The sequence below is a fragment of the Syzygium oleosum genome, unplaced genomic scaffold (genome assembly GCF_021117445.2).
Source record: "Syzygium oleosum isolate NSW1041296 unplaced genomic scaffold, Sole_v2.1 Sole_v2.03, whole genome shotgun sequence".
NCBI lineage: Eukaryota > Viridiplantae > Streptophyta > Magnoliopsida > Myrtales > Myrtaceae > Syzygium > Syzygium oleosum.
Genome location: NW_026607487.1, coordinates 10,863,004 through 10,877,787, shown reverse-complemented (window position 1 = coordinate 10,877,787; position 14,784 = coordinate 10,863,004). Strand labels below are relative to the sequence as shown.

Sequence of the window (14,784 nt, the reverse complement as noted above, 5' to 3'; positions counted from 1 at the left end):
AACAATCAAAAATGGTAAAAAGTAAAAGTACTTTACAAGGCTTTTGCGTGGAAAGCTTGTCAGGGCCTCATTACCATTCGTTTTCTTGAGGAGCGTAATCACTCCATAAACTTAACGCATTTTGTTAGCTTTATCTGAACAAGAACAAAAGCGTTTTCTTCTTAGATTCTGAGCAAATAATCACGGGATGTGTTCTTTCTTCCACTACTATATCATCCAACTTCCGGCTCCATCCATTGGCTCTTTCTTGATGTCCGACAGCTCTCTCGCTCCAGTTGATGCAGCTAATCATATTTCCGCACATAAAATATTGCTAATGCATCTTCGTTGATTAGAATACTTCCATTTGGTCATCTAACTGTGATAGTTTTACAGCTATTTCCATTTGTTAATTGCTTCAAAAGGCGTCGAGGGACATGGGAAAAACGGAGGCATCTCATTCCTTCCATTATCTTCAGATTCTTGGCCTTGTCCTGCTGACTTAGGAGCTCTCAAGGCCTCAGCTGAACGAGGTCTCTGGCCTCGAATGGGAAACACACTGAATAAGTGACTACCAATTAAGAACGAGGAGAGAGTACAGAAGATGGAAGGAGAAAGGGAGAGAGTGTGTTTCCATCAACGCGCCTGGAGGAGAGAGTGAGAATGGTATCTGTAGATATACAGAAGGAACAAAGAGTGATGAGACAAGAGATGCAAGAGAATGGACTGCTTGGGCTCTGAGTCACTGAGTCCCAACAACTAACAACACCACCCCCCTCACCCCACCTTAGTTGCTGCCAAAACCCCTCTTGACCCCACCTTTTCTTTTGTATTCAATATTAACATTTAACTCTCTCTCTCTCTCTCTCTCTCTCTGTTCTGATGTCTTGAAGCCTGGACAGAAGAGAAAAACACACAATTACCTTTATTCAAAATGGTCCATTCCTTGGACCAGTTTCTTTTTGTGGCCATTTTAAGTGGATACTTCTATGATGCCTTCTTTTGGGCTCTAAAGAATGGAGTTTCAGCTGTGGTTGGTTGGTTCCAATGCAGTTGAGGTTGTTATTTAAATGAGAGAATACTTTGAGTTCCATAAATTCCCCCAGTAGAATTAGTTATATGTGACTTTCTCCATGCTGGGAATAACTTAAGGAAAAAAAAATCTAACTTTTGTTGCATTGAACGAAAACCAACCTTTTGTTTTGCCTTTGTGGAAAGCTTAATGAGTGCAGTCACAGGAAACAATCAAAAGGGTGGGAAAAAAAACAAAAGAAAAAAGTTGTTATTGAGCATGAAAAAGGAAAAGTTAAAGCTAAGGCAACAAAGCAAAGTAGTGTGGGTTCTGTACTGTCCTGGCTTTGTCCCCCCACTGAACACAGTCTCTCTCTCTCTCTCTCTCTCTCTCTCTCTCTCTCTCTCTCACTCTCAAATTGGGCTTTTTATTTATAAATTAAAGAAATTCTTTTGGCTTTGTTTGGTGCTTCCCATAGATATGTCTGTCCGCTGCTACTTCTGCTCCCTCATAACAGTACCTGCAAATGGAGGAGGAATCCCTCTATGAGTTCCTTGTTATTATTTGCTTCACCTCCTTTTTTCCCTTCTCATCTTCCACTTACTCATCTTTGTCCAAACACTTCACTCCTCTTAATCATGATTTGAACTCATTTCCCAGTTTCACGCCCTCCTGATTGCTCAAAGGTTTCATCTTTCTTGATGTTCCTCTCTCCTCTCAGCGAAAAAGCTGGATTTTTAGTTGAGCTCGTGTTGAACATCAATTGGAAGGAAAGTGGGTGTTCATGGAAATTGATCTAAATCATGCAGTGAGTGATGTAGAGAACGGCGGCAATGCATGTTGTGATGGACATTGTGAGAAAGGCAATGGTTGTCTCCACTGTTTGTCTTCCACTTCTTCAAACTCTTCATCATCATCCTCCTCATCCACTGTGCCTTGCTCAATCTACTCTGAGCTCTGGCATGCTTGTGCTGGACGACTCACCTCACTGCCCAAGAAAGGGAATGTGGTCCTGTACTTCCCACAAGGCCACTTGGAACAAGTTGCCTCGGCTTCTCCTTATTCGCCCATGGAGATGCCCACCTTTGATCTTCCGCCACAAATCTTTTGCAGAGTTGTGAATGTTCAGCTACTGGTGAGTGCTCCTGTTTTTGAAGTTATCTGGCAGCTGCTAAACTTTGCTTCTTCATGTGCCTCTTGCCAATTGCACTTTGTGTTTCACAGGCTAATAAGGACAATGATGAGGTATACACAAAAGTCACATTGCTTCCTCAACTGGAGGTATGCGTTTCATAAGCAACCCATTGGTTAATCATCTGTCATTTACTTTTCGTATTTTTGGAGGTAGGGTATATGATGTATAGCTATACTATAGTAGGCTCTATAGTGGGCTTTCTGGGTAAAAATTTCGTTTGAGGGATTAAGAGCAAATGTATTGCTATCTTGGGTACGGCACAAATTTTGTTTCTATTGTAGATGATGACACTGTCATTTACTTTGTAGCTGGTAGGGTTAGATTCTGAAGGCAGAGCTCTTGAGGAGCTGGGGGTAGATGAGAATGATATTGGAGGATCACCTCCAAGATCAACTCCTCACATGTTCTGTAAGACACTCACAGCTTCTGATACTAGCACCCACGGAGGGTTCTCTGTCCCGCGTCGAGCAGCTGAAGATTGCTTTCCCCCTCTGGTATTACCACGATGTTCTGCTTTACCGTCTTTGTTACTAGGTTCCTCAGTGTTTTAGTAACAGCTCCTTGTACAGAAGCTAAAGCCTTTAGGTTGCAGGACTATAAGCAGCAAAGGCCTTCTCAGGAACTTGTCGCCAAGGATTTGCATGGAGTCGAATGGAGGTTTCGCCATATTTATAGAGGTAATGTCTCGAATCTCAAGGTGTAAATTTGATTTGATGTCTAAGTTGTTAAAGGTTGGTGTTTGCTTTTCCTCAGGCCAGCCAAGAAGGCATCTGCTTACCACAGGATGGAGTGTTTTTGTGAGCCAAAAGAATCTTGTTTCTGGGGATGCGGTGCTTTTCTTGAGGTGCATATGCTGATTCTCTCGTATTACTGTATTGTTTGGACAGAATACTTAGCAATAGTCATGTTACTGTCACTTGTAGAAAGTATGAAATATGCGGTACATAATTTCCAAATAAGCTAACAAAAATAATCAAGTTCCTGTCTTTTGACTATATGTCCACTGAATCATTTTAGGGGAGAAGATGGCGAACTGAGATTGGGGATAAGAAGAGCTCTCCGACCAAGAAATGGTCTTCCTGGTTCAACTGTCGGTGACCAGAATCTGTACCCTGCCGTTCTTTCAGCTGTTGCAAGTGCTGTATCCAGCAAAAGCGTTTTTCATGTATTCTACAGTCCAAGGTAATTGTAACTTAAGAGATATTGGATTTGTTAATTTTGTAGTCATGACCCTGGACCTGTTTGTATCAGACCTTCAATTGAAACTGTACAATATTTAACTCACATAAGACCAGCTTATTAAGAAAGAGAACGAAATGAATTACATGCATATACAGTCTAAAATGTTGTTGTGATGCTAAAACTGAGTACAAGCATTTGAAATTGAGAATTACTTTGTCCATCAACACAGGAAATAGATCAAAAGGGTTTCATTATTGACTGTGTGAGAATTGTATTATGGGATGTTGCTCTTTATGAAATGCTGGTTGAACAATGGGCTAGATTTTGATCCCATGAGTCTACTCCAACCTCAGCCAAAGAAAAAGATCGAGCAATGAAAAGTGAAGGAAGATTATGGAGTTTTGTACTATTCACGATTACTGGGATTGTACTTGTAACAACAGGACAGTGTAGTTTCACGTTGAGAGTCACTCAGCAGTCTTATGACACTGCTAAGATTTTACATATTATATCAACTTTTGACCATTGCAAGAACTTGATAGTGTTGCCAACATGGCAGTGGCTGATTATATATATATATATATATATATATATATATATATATATATATATATATAGAGAGAGAGAGAGAGAGAGAGAGAGAGAGAGAGAGAGAGAGAGAGAGAGAAATAGTGGCAGTCGGTGAATTTACAGCATCAACCATAGCTGTGTGTTCCACTTTTAACTGAGAATCCTGAGGGTGAGAGATCTCACGGCCTCACATGTGATCAATGCCTAAAGTCTGTGCTTGGAATAGTTCGTCATATAAGTTCCTTTGAAGTCTCATGGACACGGCTCGGGGACTGTGGTTGATCTCTTTCAGTGTAGTTGAATCACTGGATTCTAAGTACTACTTGACGAGAGTTCCATGTCTTATCATTCAAGTGACATGCCTTACTTGGCTGTAGGCCTATAACTCTGCCAATGACTGCACAAGGGTTTTATGTTCTTGAAATATCAAATGGGAACCTGTCCTCGAATTCTCTCTTCTTCATTTACACTTGACTCGTAAATGTGTTGACCTTTGAGAACACTCGACTTGTAAATAGGTGCACAACTTGAATGGTGTATACTTCCTTTCCACGCAACTATATTTGCTTTCTAATAAAATGGCAAAATGCAGGGCAAGCCATGCAGAGTTTGTTGTTCCCTATCAGAAGTATGTCAGAAGCATCAACAACGTGATATGCATCGGGACAAGGTTCAAAATGAGAGTTGACGTAGATGATGCACCGGAAAAGAGGTTTGTCTATGGCTATATCGCATGGCGGAAATAATCTCTGTTCTTCCTTTGAATGCCACCTTGTCTATCTGAATGCCTATCCTGTTTGGTTGTTTTTTTAGGTGTACCGGTGTAGTGACTAGGATAGGCGACTTGGATCCTTATAGGTGGCCCAACTCAAAATGGAGATGCCTAATGGTAAGCATTTGCTGCCAGAGATATGGTTGGCTGAAACATCAAAGTTTACTTCCTTTGTATGGATTGCCATGTCAGCTGTTCTTTCTGGTGATGTGATTTTGCCATTTTTAAGTTATCTCAACTTTCTTACTTCTGGCTCTTCTCTTCAAGTCGGACTCTTACTTTTTTCCTTTCTTTATATAGCTACTTCTGCTGCTTTATTAGTTGAAGAACATGAATAATGTGTCTGTTAAAATATCTCTCAGATAGTTTGATCCTCTCTAACCTTTTCATCTGTAGCTTTGAGGCCAATTTTTTTGTTAACAAACTTCGGTTTCTCTTGTTTGATAATGTCCATGGCAAGCTTCTGTATTAGTGCTCTACATGGAATTTGAATTGCTCGAGCATATGTGTCCTTGTATTTAAGGGGTTGACTTTCCTGGAAACTGGGTCCGAACATTATGTGCTTGCAGTAGGATATGAAAAATCTGCTGAACTTGTAGTCTCATGAGATGATAATGTTCAATGACTCAACAGGTTCGGTGGGACGATGATATCATGAATGGTCATCAAGATCGGGTCTCACCCTGGGAAATTGATCCATCCGTTTCCCTCTCACCTTTGAGCATTCAGTCCTCCCCAAGGCTTAAAAAGCTGCGGACTAGTCTGCCAACAACCCCGCCTGTCAACCCTCTCACTGGTAAAAGAAAATGAAACTTGAGATAGTAGAAAGGATATCCTATATATTTTTTCCTTACCTGTTTTCGTAATCTTTAAAGTGCTTCCAGCTGGAGGGGTCGGGCTTTTGGACTTTGAGGAGTCTTTACGATCCTCTAAGGTCTTGCAAGGTCAAGAAAAGTTACATTTGGTATCACCTGTCTATGGACGTGATGCCCTAAACTGTCAGGTTGATTTCGAGAAATCCCCTGCACATCAGGCTCTAGCATCTGTTGGAGTAGAAAAGGTCAACAATATCAATGAGTACATGAGGGCTAATGCCCCCAGTTATGCAGGCTTTGTGGAATCCGATAGATTTCCAAGGGTCTTGCAAGGTCAAGAAATATGCACACTGAAGTCCTTAACGACGAAACCCGAGTACAACCTACGAACTTGGGGAAAATCCAGTCTTTCGTGCAGCTCTTTCGGTGTGTATCAGGCACCCAAGTACCATTTCGACCCAGTGAAATCATCCGAAAGCCTTCAGAAAATATATTTTCCATATAATGACATTCTCAAATCCGGCCAAGATCGCACAAGGTGTTCCGATTCGACCAACTTCCTCCAAGAGGCTGCCTCCGTTAGGTCATTGAGGGTTCAGAATGAAGCGATTGAAAGGACCAAAGCTGACATCAGGAATCTGGAGAGCATATGCGCTTCTCCCAATTTCGGGGACAGTCAAAGAGCTCAGACAAATGGGAGTATTGACAGCCTCTTTAGTGGTTGCAAACTATTCGGTTTTCCCTTGACTGCAGAAGCGCCTACATCTACCCTGCAAAATTCTGGTAAGAGGAGTTGTACCAAGGTAAGATGTTTTTCGACATTGATTCTGTAATGTGGCTTTCAATTGTATTGTCTCTTGCTAATGACATGAATTAATTTTTAAGGTTCACAGGCAAGGAAATTTGGTGGGACGAGCCATTGATCTCTCGAGGCTGAATAGTTACGAAGACCTGCGAAACGACCTGGAGCGACTGTTCAGCATGGAGGGGCTCCTGAGAGATCCTGACAAAGGTTGGCGAATCTTGTACACCGATAGCGAGAATGATGTGATGGTTCTCGGGGATATACCATGGCAGTAAGGATACTCCTGTTAAATGTCAATTTGTGGTATAATGTTATTTAGATGCAGCACTTGCCCGCATTACGTGCCTAATGATTCAGCATTAGAAATTTTACACCTGAGAATTTTCCTGCCTCGATTGTCATCAAAAGTTTATAGAACTCTATTAAGATGCTTCAATTCCACTGCACATGTATGACTAGAGGATGTGGATTTGATTTCAAAGAATCGCTTACAAAAGAGGCTGATAGACAGTAATGAAACACGGAGGAAATTGACGAATATGAAATAATATCAACTTCCTGTCCTCTAAATCTGTCTTGTTGTAAATGTCATTCTTTTCTGTGCAGTGAGTTTTGCGATGTGGTGACCAAAATACATATCTACACCCAGGAAGAAGTGGAAAAGATGACCACAGGGATGATTAGCGACGATACTCAGAGCTGTCTGGATCAGGCACCGCTGATAATGGAAGCATCAAAGTCATCTTCCGTGGGCCAGCCAGATGGTTCACCTACTGTCGTTAGGCTTTAATGTCCAAGGTTTGCTGTCTTCCTATGTATGTCTAAAGTAGAATAAGCTTGAGATGCTGACCCTTTGCCGGCATAAGCACAATACAACGACGTCGAGTTCCGGACCAAAAACTCGATTCAGCCTCTTGACTATGTTGTGGTACTTGGAGCCATTCAGGCTCGGTATTGGTAATCGATGTTTGTGCGTGTATCTTTTGTAAAAGCAGTTCTTATTGATTATTGCACCCTCAAATTCAGCCAATGCACGATGCGCAACAAAAACCATTAGTCCCTCGTCTTACCTCATGTTCATGTAATGCAGACTGATTTAGCTCAAAGAAGGTCGTTACTGAAACTGTAATGCAGACTGATTTAGCCCAAGATAAGCCTGCTGTATAAGAACTACTAATATAAAATGAGCATTGGCATTGGTGAATCGACCGTGATTCTTGAAAAATACCATTTATTTAAAATCAATGAGCCCGTCCACAACCATGATAAACATCAAGGCAAGCTTTTCCTTTGAGAGAGAGATGTGCAACTATAAATGGGAGGGGAGAACGATCCCTCAGCCTCCACCAACCCAGGAAAAAAAAAGCGGAACAGAAACATTTTCCTCTCATTGCTCCTTGAAGAGTTCGCGGCCAATGATCATTCTTCTAATCTCGCTAGTCCCTGCGCCAATCTCATACAATTTGGCATCTCGAAGGAGACGACCTGTCGTGTACTCATTTACATACCCATTGCCACCTAGACATTGTATTGCCTGCGAAAGACATACCAATCTTTTATAGGCTTCTTTGTACCCCATCTATCCATTAAAAAAGGGATTGAGAGTATGCAACAATGTTTGTTTTGAGTTTCCCGTGAACTATAACTTTCCATAGCTTTTGAAACTTGTTAGAAGATCAGACACAAGTAAGAAAAGATGAGTGATGTGTCAAAAGAATTTCAGTTTTGTATGGACAGACATGAATGACAAATTCAGCAGCATCACTTCACCTGCAAAGCAACTTGTGTGGCTCTTTCGGCAGCCCAAAGTATGACTCCAGCACAATCCTGAAAGTATTTTTAAACAGACATTACAATTCTTATAAAGTGAGAGCATTACATGATACTAGCTTGAAAATCTTGCATTTAACTAGATTTGGCAAAGAAAGAGCAATCGATCCCCAGCACAGATAAAAGAGTTATCATACAAAGAATAGAAGTGATTGGGGCTAATAAAGGTCACAAAGTATGACAAACATAAAGAAAGGGATGCACCTTGGGATAAATTTTTCCATTGTCGCAGCTTGTTGCCACAGAATATACATAAGACCTGAGAATATAAAAATATAAAAATTGGGCCAAGAGAATATGAAATTAAATAGCGCTTTGCCACTAAAATGTACCAAAAAAGTGGACCAAAGAACCAGAATAATTACCTTGAAGATTGCAAAGAAGTATACATATCGGCAATTTTTCCCTGTAATTCCATATTTAATTCAGTGTTAAGAGAATCAGATTCCGCAAATCAGTCGGAAAAAGAATGAAACAAAACCAAACCTGTATAAACTGAAATTCCCCGATTGGACGGCCAAACTGCTCTCGCTGTCGGACATAAGGAAGAGCAACATCAAGACATGCCTGCATTATGCCTAGAGGTCCAGCTGCCAAAACAAGCCTCTCCAGATCTAGACCTGACATCATAACGTATACACCTGAAAGGATCGAGGTAAATGCCAAAATAATGCAACGTCAGTGACGTGTGAGATGAAGAAATTATTTCTACTGAACATATGAACCAAGATCCAATCATTATATAGCATTTTAAAACTGACGTTCAGAATAGACCAAAAAGAACCTACTGCTATTCTTGATCATCTCAATACTTAAGCTGGATAGTTTAGCTCGCTTTTATAGCAACAGACTTATAAATCAATCTCCTTAGTCTATCTAGAAGCAGAAGGTTCTGGTGAAGGTAAAGGAACAAAGAATATGTCAAGGTGAAACTACTAGTTCGTCTGACGTTTCAAGGTCTTCAGAAGCCATTCTCACGACACACACAGGCTAAATTTATACCATTCTAATTCTTTTAGCAAAAGCACCTCGTGCAACTCATTGACAATTTGCTCAGCTTCAGATGATGATTTCAACTAATAGTTCTTCAGATTCAGATTGCTCAATTCTGCCATTAATAACTAAAGATCTCTCACAAGAAGCATATCGGTGTCCAATCTAACTAGCTATCCACAACTAAATCCGGTCACTTTCTATCAAAGAACAATTGTTTATAACCAAGTTTAGCAACACCTTTTCCTTCCTGTCCAAGAATGTTTTCTTCTGGAACAAAGCAATTCTCAAATACAAGCTCACACCTGTTCAGAGCATCAGTGTTATGAGAAGAAGAACAAAAGAGAAGGAGAAAAAGGTACAAGCACAAGAGAAATTCCATTTCAAGAATCGCATGCTTACGTGTCACTCCCACGCATCCCAAGCTTGTCCAATTTCTGGGCTGTGCTAAACCTGCAGCAATAGATAAAAGCTTCTTAAAGAATGACGAACACAGGTCTTCTGAACCTATTCCTCCAGTACCTCCCATTCCTCAAAGCGAACAGTTAATCTAGGTAGCTTTTTCTGTTTAAAAGAATGCTATTTAACAAACTGAATGATTTTTCACCAGCTTAGTTGCATTTAACATCCTTCCCACCCTACGCAAGCAGCCAAACCAAACCGTGATGCAATTGGACCGTGCACTTGATGTTCCATGATGCATGCATCTAAACATGAAGTACTAAAGCATATTGTTTTGTCATTTCTACTAATATCATCTGCAAGAAATGTTGTACAAGCTGGAAAATTCAGACAAGAAATCAACCAACATGCAAAGTTCCATATGAATAACCATATTCTGTTGAATAATGATATTTTGTTCTTTTCATTTCCAGATTCCCTAAGGACTTCCCCATTATAATTTTGTGCCTTCTACAACTAATATGATTCAACTGATATGCTTCATCAAAAGTACCCAGGCATCCCCTTCTCGATGATAAAAGCTGTAATGCCTTTTGATCCAGCTGCAATGTCTGTTTTGGCATACACAACCTGACCAAAGGTTGACATATCAATTAATGACATATGAAAAAAAACCTAATGCACACAATATCATACAAGCACAGCCAGGAATAACCAGGCTAGAAGTGGCATTCAATGGAGACACAACGGCAAAATGGTGCAAAACAGAAGGAAAAGAAAAGGAAAAAAAGAGAATCAACAATGTATAGGTATACCAGTGTCTGAGCAACAGGACCATTCGTGCACCACATCTTATTTCCATTGATAATATAACCTCCATCCACACGATCAGCTTTGCATTTCATACTGACAACGTCTGAGCCAGCTGCAACAAACATACTAACAAGATCATGACTAATCTCAAGAAACATCATGTTTGACAAGCTTAAATACTAATGCGCATGCCAAGAGAGACATATGAGAAGATACCATTGGGTTCACTCATTGCAAGAGCTCCAACATGTTCACCGCTGATAAGCTTCACAAAAAGAAAAACTTAATCAGTGGAGATTACCGCAAAAGAAATCCGCTTACCTCTGAACAGAACTCAAGGAAACATCATTTTGAGATAGCTATAAGCAAACCGAAGAGAAGAGTACAGAGGCCAGGAGAAAGGATTGTTATCTAATTAACATAAACCAAAATTACAAGAAGGGTCTTGTTAATGAATAACCCAGAGCATTTTATTCGTAATAGGGAATGTTTCGATTTACAAAGCGTAGGTTCCACATAATACGGGATATATAATGCAGTAAAAAATTGCACACTTTCATTAAAAGGCTTCTTAACAAGGGCCCTGGGGGCACTTTTTCACCATAATCCTTATGAAAATGGTCGTTTTCCATTTCACAGTGACAGGTACAAGAAGCTCGGACCTTCGGCAGGTACTTCTGTTTCTGAGCGGGACTTCCATTCCTTACCTACAAAACCATAACCCATGGGTAAATAGTGAGCAGATTATGATGTGTTATGACAATTGCTTGGTTCCTATTCTTACCAACTGATTAAGGCACAAGTTAGAATGAGCTCCATAGGAGAGGCCAACCGACCCTGAAGCGCGGCTAATTTCTTCCATGGCTATACAATGATACAAATAACCAAGACCAAGTCCCCCGTACTCCTCTAGAAACAATCCAGAGTGAATGTTTGGACAGTGTGAGATTAACTCAGGTAATAAACAAGAATCTACAGCGAATTTAAAAGAGAGCTAGGGACTAAAAACTTACTACTCCAACAAAAAAGGACTGTACTATAGAACACAAAGAGTTAAGTGCGAAAGCTTCACGAAAAAACAAAATCTACATAAGGAATTTACCTGGTGCTGTGATCCCATGGAGATTAAAGTCTCCCATGAGCTTCCACAAGTTCACCTCCTGGAACAAGAAAGCGAAAAGCAATCACCACTACTACACTAAGAAAATATTACCAAGGAGAGAGAGAGAGAGAGAGAGAGAGCAGTGATTGATCACAACCTTTGGGAAAGAATTTGATTGGTCAATCTTCGAAGCATGAGGGGCAATGTTTTCGCGTGCAAATTGCGCTACACTCTCTTTGAACTGTCAAACATTCGAAGCACAAAGCCACCATCAGAGAAGAACAAGATGGTATTTAATCATTCAAGAACCGAATCGCAAAGAACACACCCAAAAATAAAAATAAAAAGCAATCAAAATCGGCAAACGGGGGCTAAACCACTCATTCTTCCATTTCTTGCAATCAAATACTTCAAGCAAACGAGGCCGACCCAACAAAAATCGACGCAACAGGACCCGCACCAGACAGCAGATAGACACTCCATCACGACCCACACAAGAGAGAGCGAACAACAAGATCCTTATTCGTAAAAGAAAAAGTAAAAAGAGTGACAAGCCATGGATTTGTCGAGGGTTAGTAAGGAAAGGAGGAGCAAGAACCTGGAGCTGGGTGTCGTCGAAAAGGAGGGATGTGAAGAAGCGGGCTCGCTGGCTCCGTTGTCGGAACAGAGAAGAAGAGAGGGACGTCGCTGCGAACAGTTTTTGCATGCTTTAAGCGCAGAAGAACAAGAAGATGAAGATGAAGACGATGAAGAGAATCGCGAGTAAATGAACCTGCGATTCGAGCACATGACGAGTTGCAGTTCTGTCCTTATATATGTCGCGAAGCCAAAGTGAACGCAGTAAAAATTCCGTTTGCCTCACGAAAATAAATTATTTATAAAATATTTTCCTAAATAACGATGGCTCGCACCGTAATAATTAATCAATAAAAAGTATTTTTATTTTTTATAATAATTATTTATTTATTTTAATAAGTGATATTCATTTTTCACGAAATAATAATAAATGTAATCGCTTTTTTTTATCCAGTGCGATTATTGATAAAAGGCAATTTGGTGGGAACTAAGCTTTTTGTTTGCACAACTTCACAAGTTCATCAAACATGTGTTAACAATGCTGTCATAGAAAGATGACGACAAGAGCCCACGTTTCTAAGCGTTCGATTAATGGTTTGACTTGCCAATAGAAAATTTGAGTCATTTTATAGCATATTTTTTTACCTTAGTTTCTGGACATCGTTGCATGATTTTACCCCGATAACGATAGCGGCTTGATAGAACTTTGCGCAGATTGTAATGAAACAGAAAAAAAAAAATAATGGGGAAAAATTTCCTACTACAAAAGCTTTATGTGACATGAATATCATAACATTTTTGCTCAAACCTTTCGCGTAATATATACCGAGGCTCTGAATTATTTGAAGAAAAATAGATGTCGACCTTAAGCGGATTTTGATAAATATGAATATAGTTAGCATGTCTAGTATTAATAATTAAGAATAAACATTGTTGTACTTAGTTCCCCACAAGAGATAAGCTCGGCCGATGTTTAGACAAGATCGACTAAGCAAAAGGGAAAGATTGAAAGAGTGACGAGTACCATATAAAAAATCATCGACCGTGATTATTGATAGCAGGAAATCTCGTGTTTTAGGTTGCATTTGGTTCGGCTTATGAATAATACTGAGCTGGGGAACTTGGGTAAGGATAAGTCAAATGACTTGAGGAGTCAGCATTCTCACCCATTTTGAAGAATTGGTGATTGGGTTCCCACGTGGGTGGGTGATCATGTCATGTCCTTTACGATCCATACAAGATACGATTATTCCACATATCAGTTTGGGAAGGAACCAACGCTGTCCTTCGCCCCCATCAATTACTCAGTCAAATATTCCAAGTCTTGATTTTGAAAGTCATGAGTCGCAATTTATGATTTTCATGATATATCGTCGATCTCAAAAAATCTCGATATGTCTATAAAATACGGGTTCGAACATAAATGTATCGCTAATCTCGAGCTTCGTTGCTTGCACTAAATGGGACTGCGATGACAGGTTCGTTCACAAGACAATTAATGCTTTGTTGATGCCTTAAACTGAACAATCTAGCGATAAGTACGGTGGGCACTAATCTAATTTGGGCCAAACCTTAGGTTTTATAAGAAAAAAAATAATTAATATATCTTTTCTCGTGAATTATTGACCTATACAGGTGTTGCATGATTAACTTTGAAGTCTCCCATTTTCCCATAGATATACACATAATACATACATATATGCAAGAGTAAGTAACAAAGAGGCTTACCCGTTGCATTCACGTTGCATCCCCGTGGTATGCCTACTCCAGGTCATGTTGTTGAAGAATATTTAAGAAAATCAATTGATCAAAAAAAACAAAAAACAGAGAGAATGCATTAAAATCTCTACGCGGCCAAATGTGCGAACATTATGGAACTGCTTTTTAATTGTGCTTTAATAATGGATAATGAACTTAGTCAGGAGACTATTTTCGAACTTAAACAAAAAGAAGAAAAGAGAATATAAGCAGACTTTTCTTTTTTCTTTTTCTTTTTTCTTTTTTCTTTTTTGTCGAAGAAGATAAGCAGACTTGAAGAGGATAGGAGAGACATTTTGTTTCTTGGATAGAAATGATTAGATGTGTCATGCCGAGATGCGAAGACAACAAGCCCGTCTAGCTCAGTCGGTAGAGCGCAAGGCTCTTAACCTTGTGGTCGTGGGTTCGAGCCCCACGGTGGGCGCATCCTAACCTTTTGAGCGATGATTAACCTTTTGAACCTCAGTCACCTTACCAATCCGTACATCCTATCCTCTTTTTTAATCCATCATACCGTATCCGAAGGTGGAAAAGAGCTTTGACATACGATTAATCCATCGAGCAAGATCACTGATTCAATCCCTCCAACTTCCATTCCTGTGCCCGATGCGCCAAATGATGCCGCACACGGTTAGAAACAATGAGTTCATGAATATTGAATGAATCATCGCCTTGGATGGTACGATCATTTCTCTTCTGAAGCACGTGGACACGCGACTGAACAACGACAATGCGAAAGCCAGAACCGATCGTTAGAAGCAAAAGTTACTATTGCATCGAACAACCGTGCCCCCGGCGATTTTGACCAACTCTGGGCAAAGCACGATTTTGACCAACTCAGGGCAAATCACGGTACGAGCCGGATTCATTTCGACGAATTTAAAAATGCTCTTCTGACACAAATGCTTCAACGAACATGGTTTCGCTTCCGCGACTGCTTATCACCAGGTATAAAAAGCCACCGATGCAGGGAAGAAAGA

At 40.2% G+C, this 14,784-nt stretch overlaps 2 protein-coding genes and 1 non-coding gene across 7 annotated transcripts; 2 read left to right on the top strand and 1 right to left on the bottom strand.

The window, feature by feature from the left end:
• Positions 1–1,458: 1,458 nt before the first annotated feature.
• LOC115670721 (auxin response factor 4) lies at positions 1,459–7,360 on the top strand. Of its 5 annotated transcripts, none has more exons than XM_030592062.2 (12): positions 1,461–2,126; positions 2,216–2,272; positions 2,495–2,680; positions 2,779–2,863; positions 2,940–3,030; positions 3,204–3,368; positions 4,531–4,650; positions 4,752–4,827; positions 5,344–5,506; positions 5,586–6,328; positions 6,411–6,601; positions 6,937–7,360. In XM_030592062.2, the coding sequence occupies exons 1-12, from the start codon at positions 1,776–1,778 to the stop codon at positions 7,118–7,120; spliced, it is 2,412 nt and encodes an 803-aa protein (XP_030447922.1). In that variant the 5' UTR covers positions 1,461–1,775; the 3' UTR covers positions 7,121–7,360. The 5 variants fall into 5 exon arrangements, with proteins under 5 accessions (XP_056165283.1, XP_030447925.1, XP_056165282.1 ...); XM_030592063.2 differs by having other exon boundaries at positions 1,462–2,126; positions 5,595–6,328; XM_056309308.1 differs by lacking the exon at positions 6,937–7,360 and having other exon boundaries at positions 1,459–2,126; positions 5,586–6,308; positions 6,419–6,568.
• Positions 7,361–7,544: 184 nt separating this feature from the next.
• On the bottom strand, positions 7,545–12,266 carry LOC115670722 (isovaleryl-CoA dehydrogenase, mitochondrial). Its single transcript, XM_030592066.2, has 15 exons — positions 12,069–12,266; positions 11,628–11,711; positions 11,471–11,528; positions 11,153–11,277; positions 11,031–11,075; positions 10,585–10,633; positions 10,371–10,480; positions 10,109–10,185; positions 9,556–9,606; positions 9,394–9,458; positions 8,647–8,801; positions 8,526–8,566; positions 8,365–8,419; positions 8,101–8,157; positions 7,545–7,864 (listed from the first exon to the last, which is right to left on the bottom strand). Exons 1-15 carry the CDS (start codon positions 12,174–12,176, stop codon positions 7,718–7,720), a joined length of 1,227 nt encoding a protein of 408 aa, XP_030447926.1. The 5' UTR covers positions 12,177–12,266; the 3' UTR covers positions 7,545–7,717.
• A 1,889-nt stretch (positions 12,267–14,155) lies between these two features.
• On the top strand, positions 14,156–14,228 carry TRNAK-CUU (transfer RNA lysine (anticodon CUU)). Its single transcript has one exon. It is a non-coding gene; the product is annotated as a tRNA-Lys (tRNA).
• The last annotated feature ends 556 nt before the right edge of the window (positions 14,229–14,784 follow it).

What these genes read in the sequence shown, in the direction of transcription:
- LOC115670721 (XM_030592062.2), top strand. Translation starts at nt 1,776, where the DNA reads ATGGAAATTGATCTAAATCATGCAGTGAGTGATGTAGAGAACGGCGGC. An exon ending in CAAAATGGAGATGCCTAATG is followed by an intron (nt 4,828 to 5,343) that starts GTAAGCATTTGC and finishes ATGACTCAACAG; the next exon opens with GTTCGGTGGGACGATGATAT. An exon ending in GCCTGTCAACCCTCTCACTG is followed by an intron (nt 5,507 to 5,585) that starts GTAAAAGAAAAT and finishes TAATCTTTAAAG; the next exon opens with TGCTTCCAGCTGGAGGGGTC.
- LOC115670722 (XM_030592066.2), bottom strand. Translation starts at nt 12,176, where the DNA reads ATGCAAAAACTGTTCGCAGCGACGTCCCTCTCTTCTTCTCTGTTCCGA. An exon ending in TCGACGACACCCAGCTCCAG is followed by an intron (nt 11,712 to 12,068) that starts GTTCTTGCTCCT and finishes AATGTTTGACAG; the next exon opens with TTCAAAGAGAGTGTAGCGCA. An exon ending in ATCGAGAAGGGGATGCCTGG is followed by an intron (nt 9,607 to 10,108) that starts GTACTTTTGATG and finishes CTATTGCTGCAG; the next exon opens with GTTTAGCACAGCCCAGAAAT.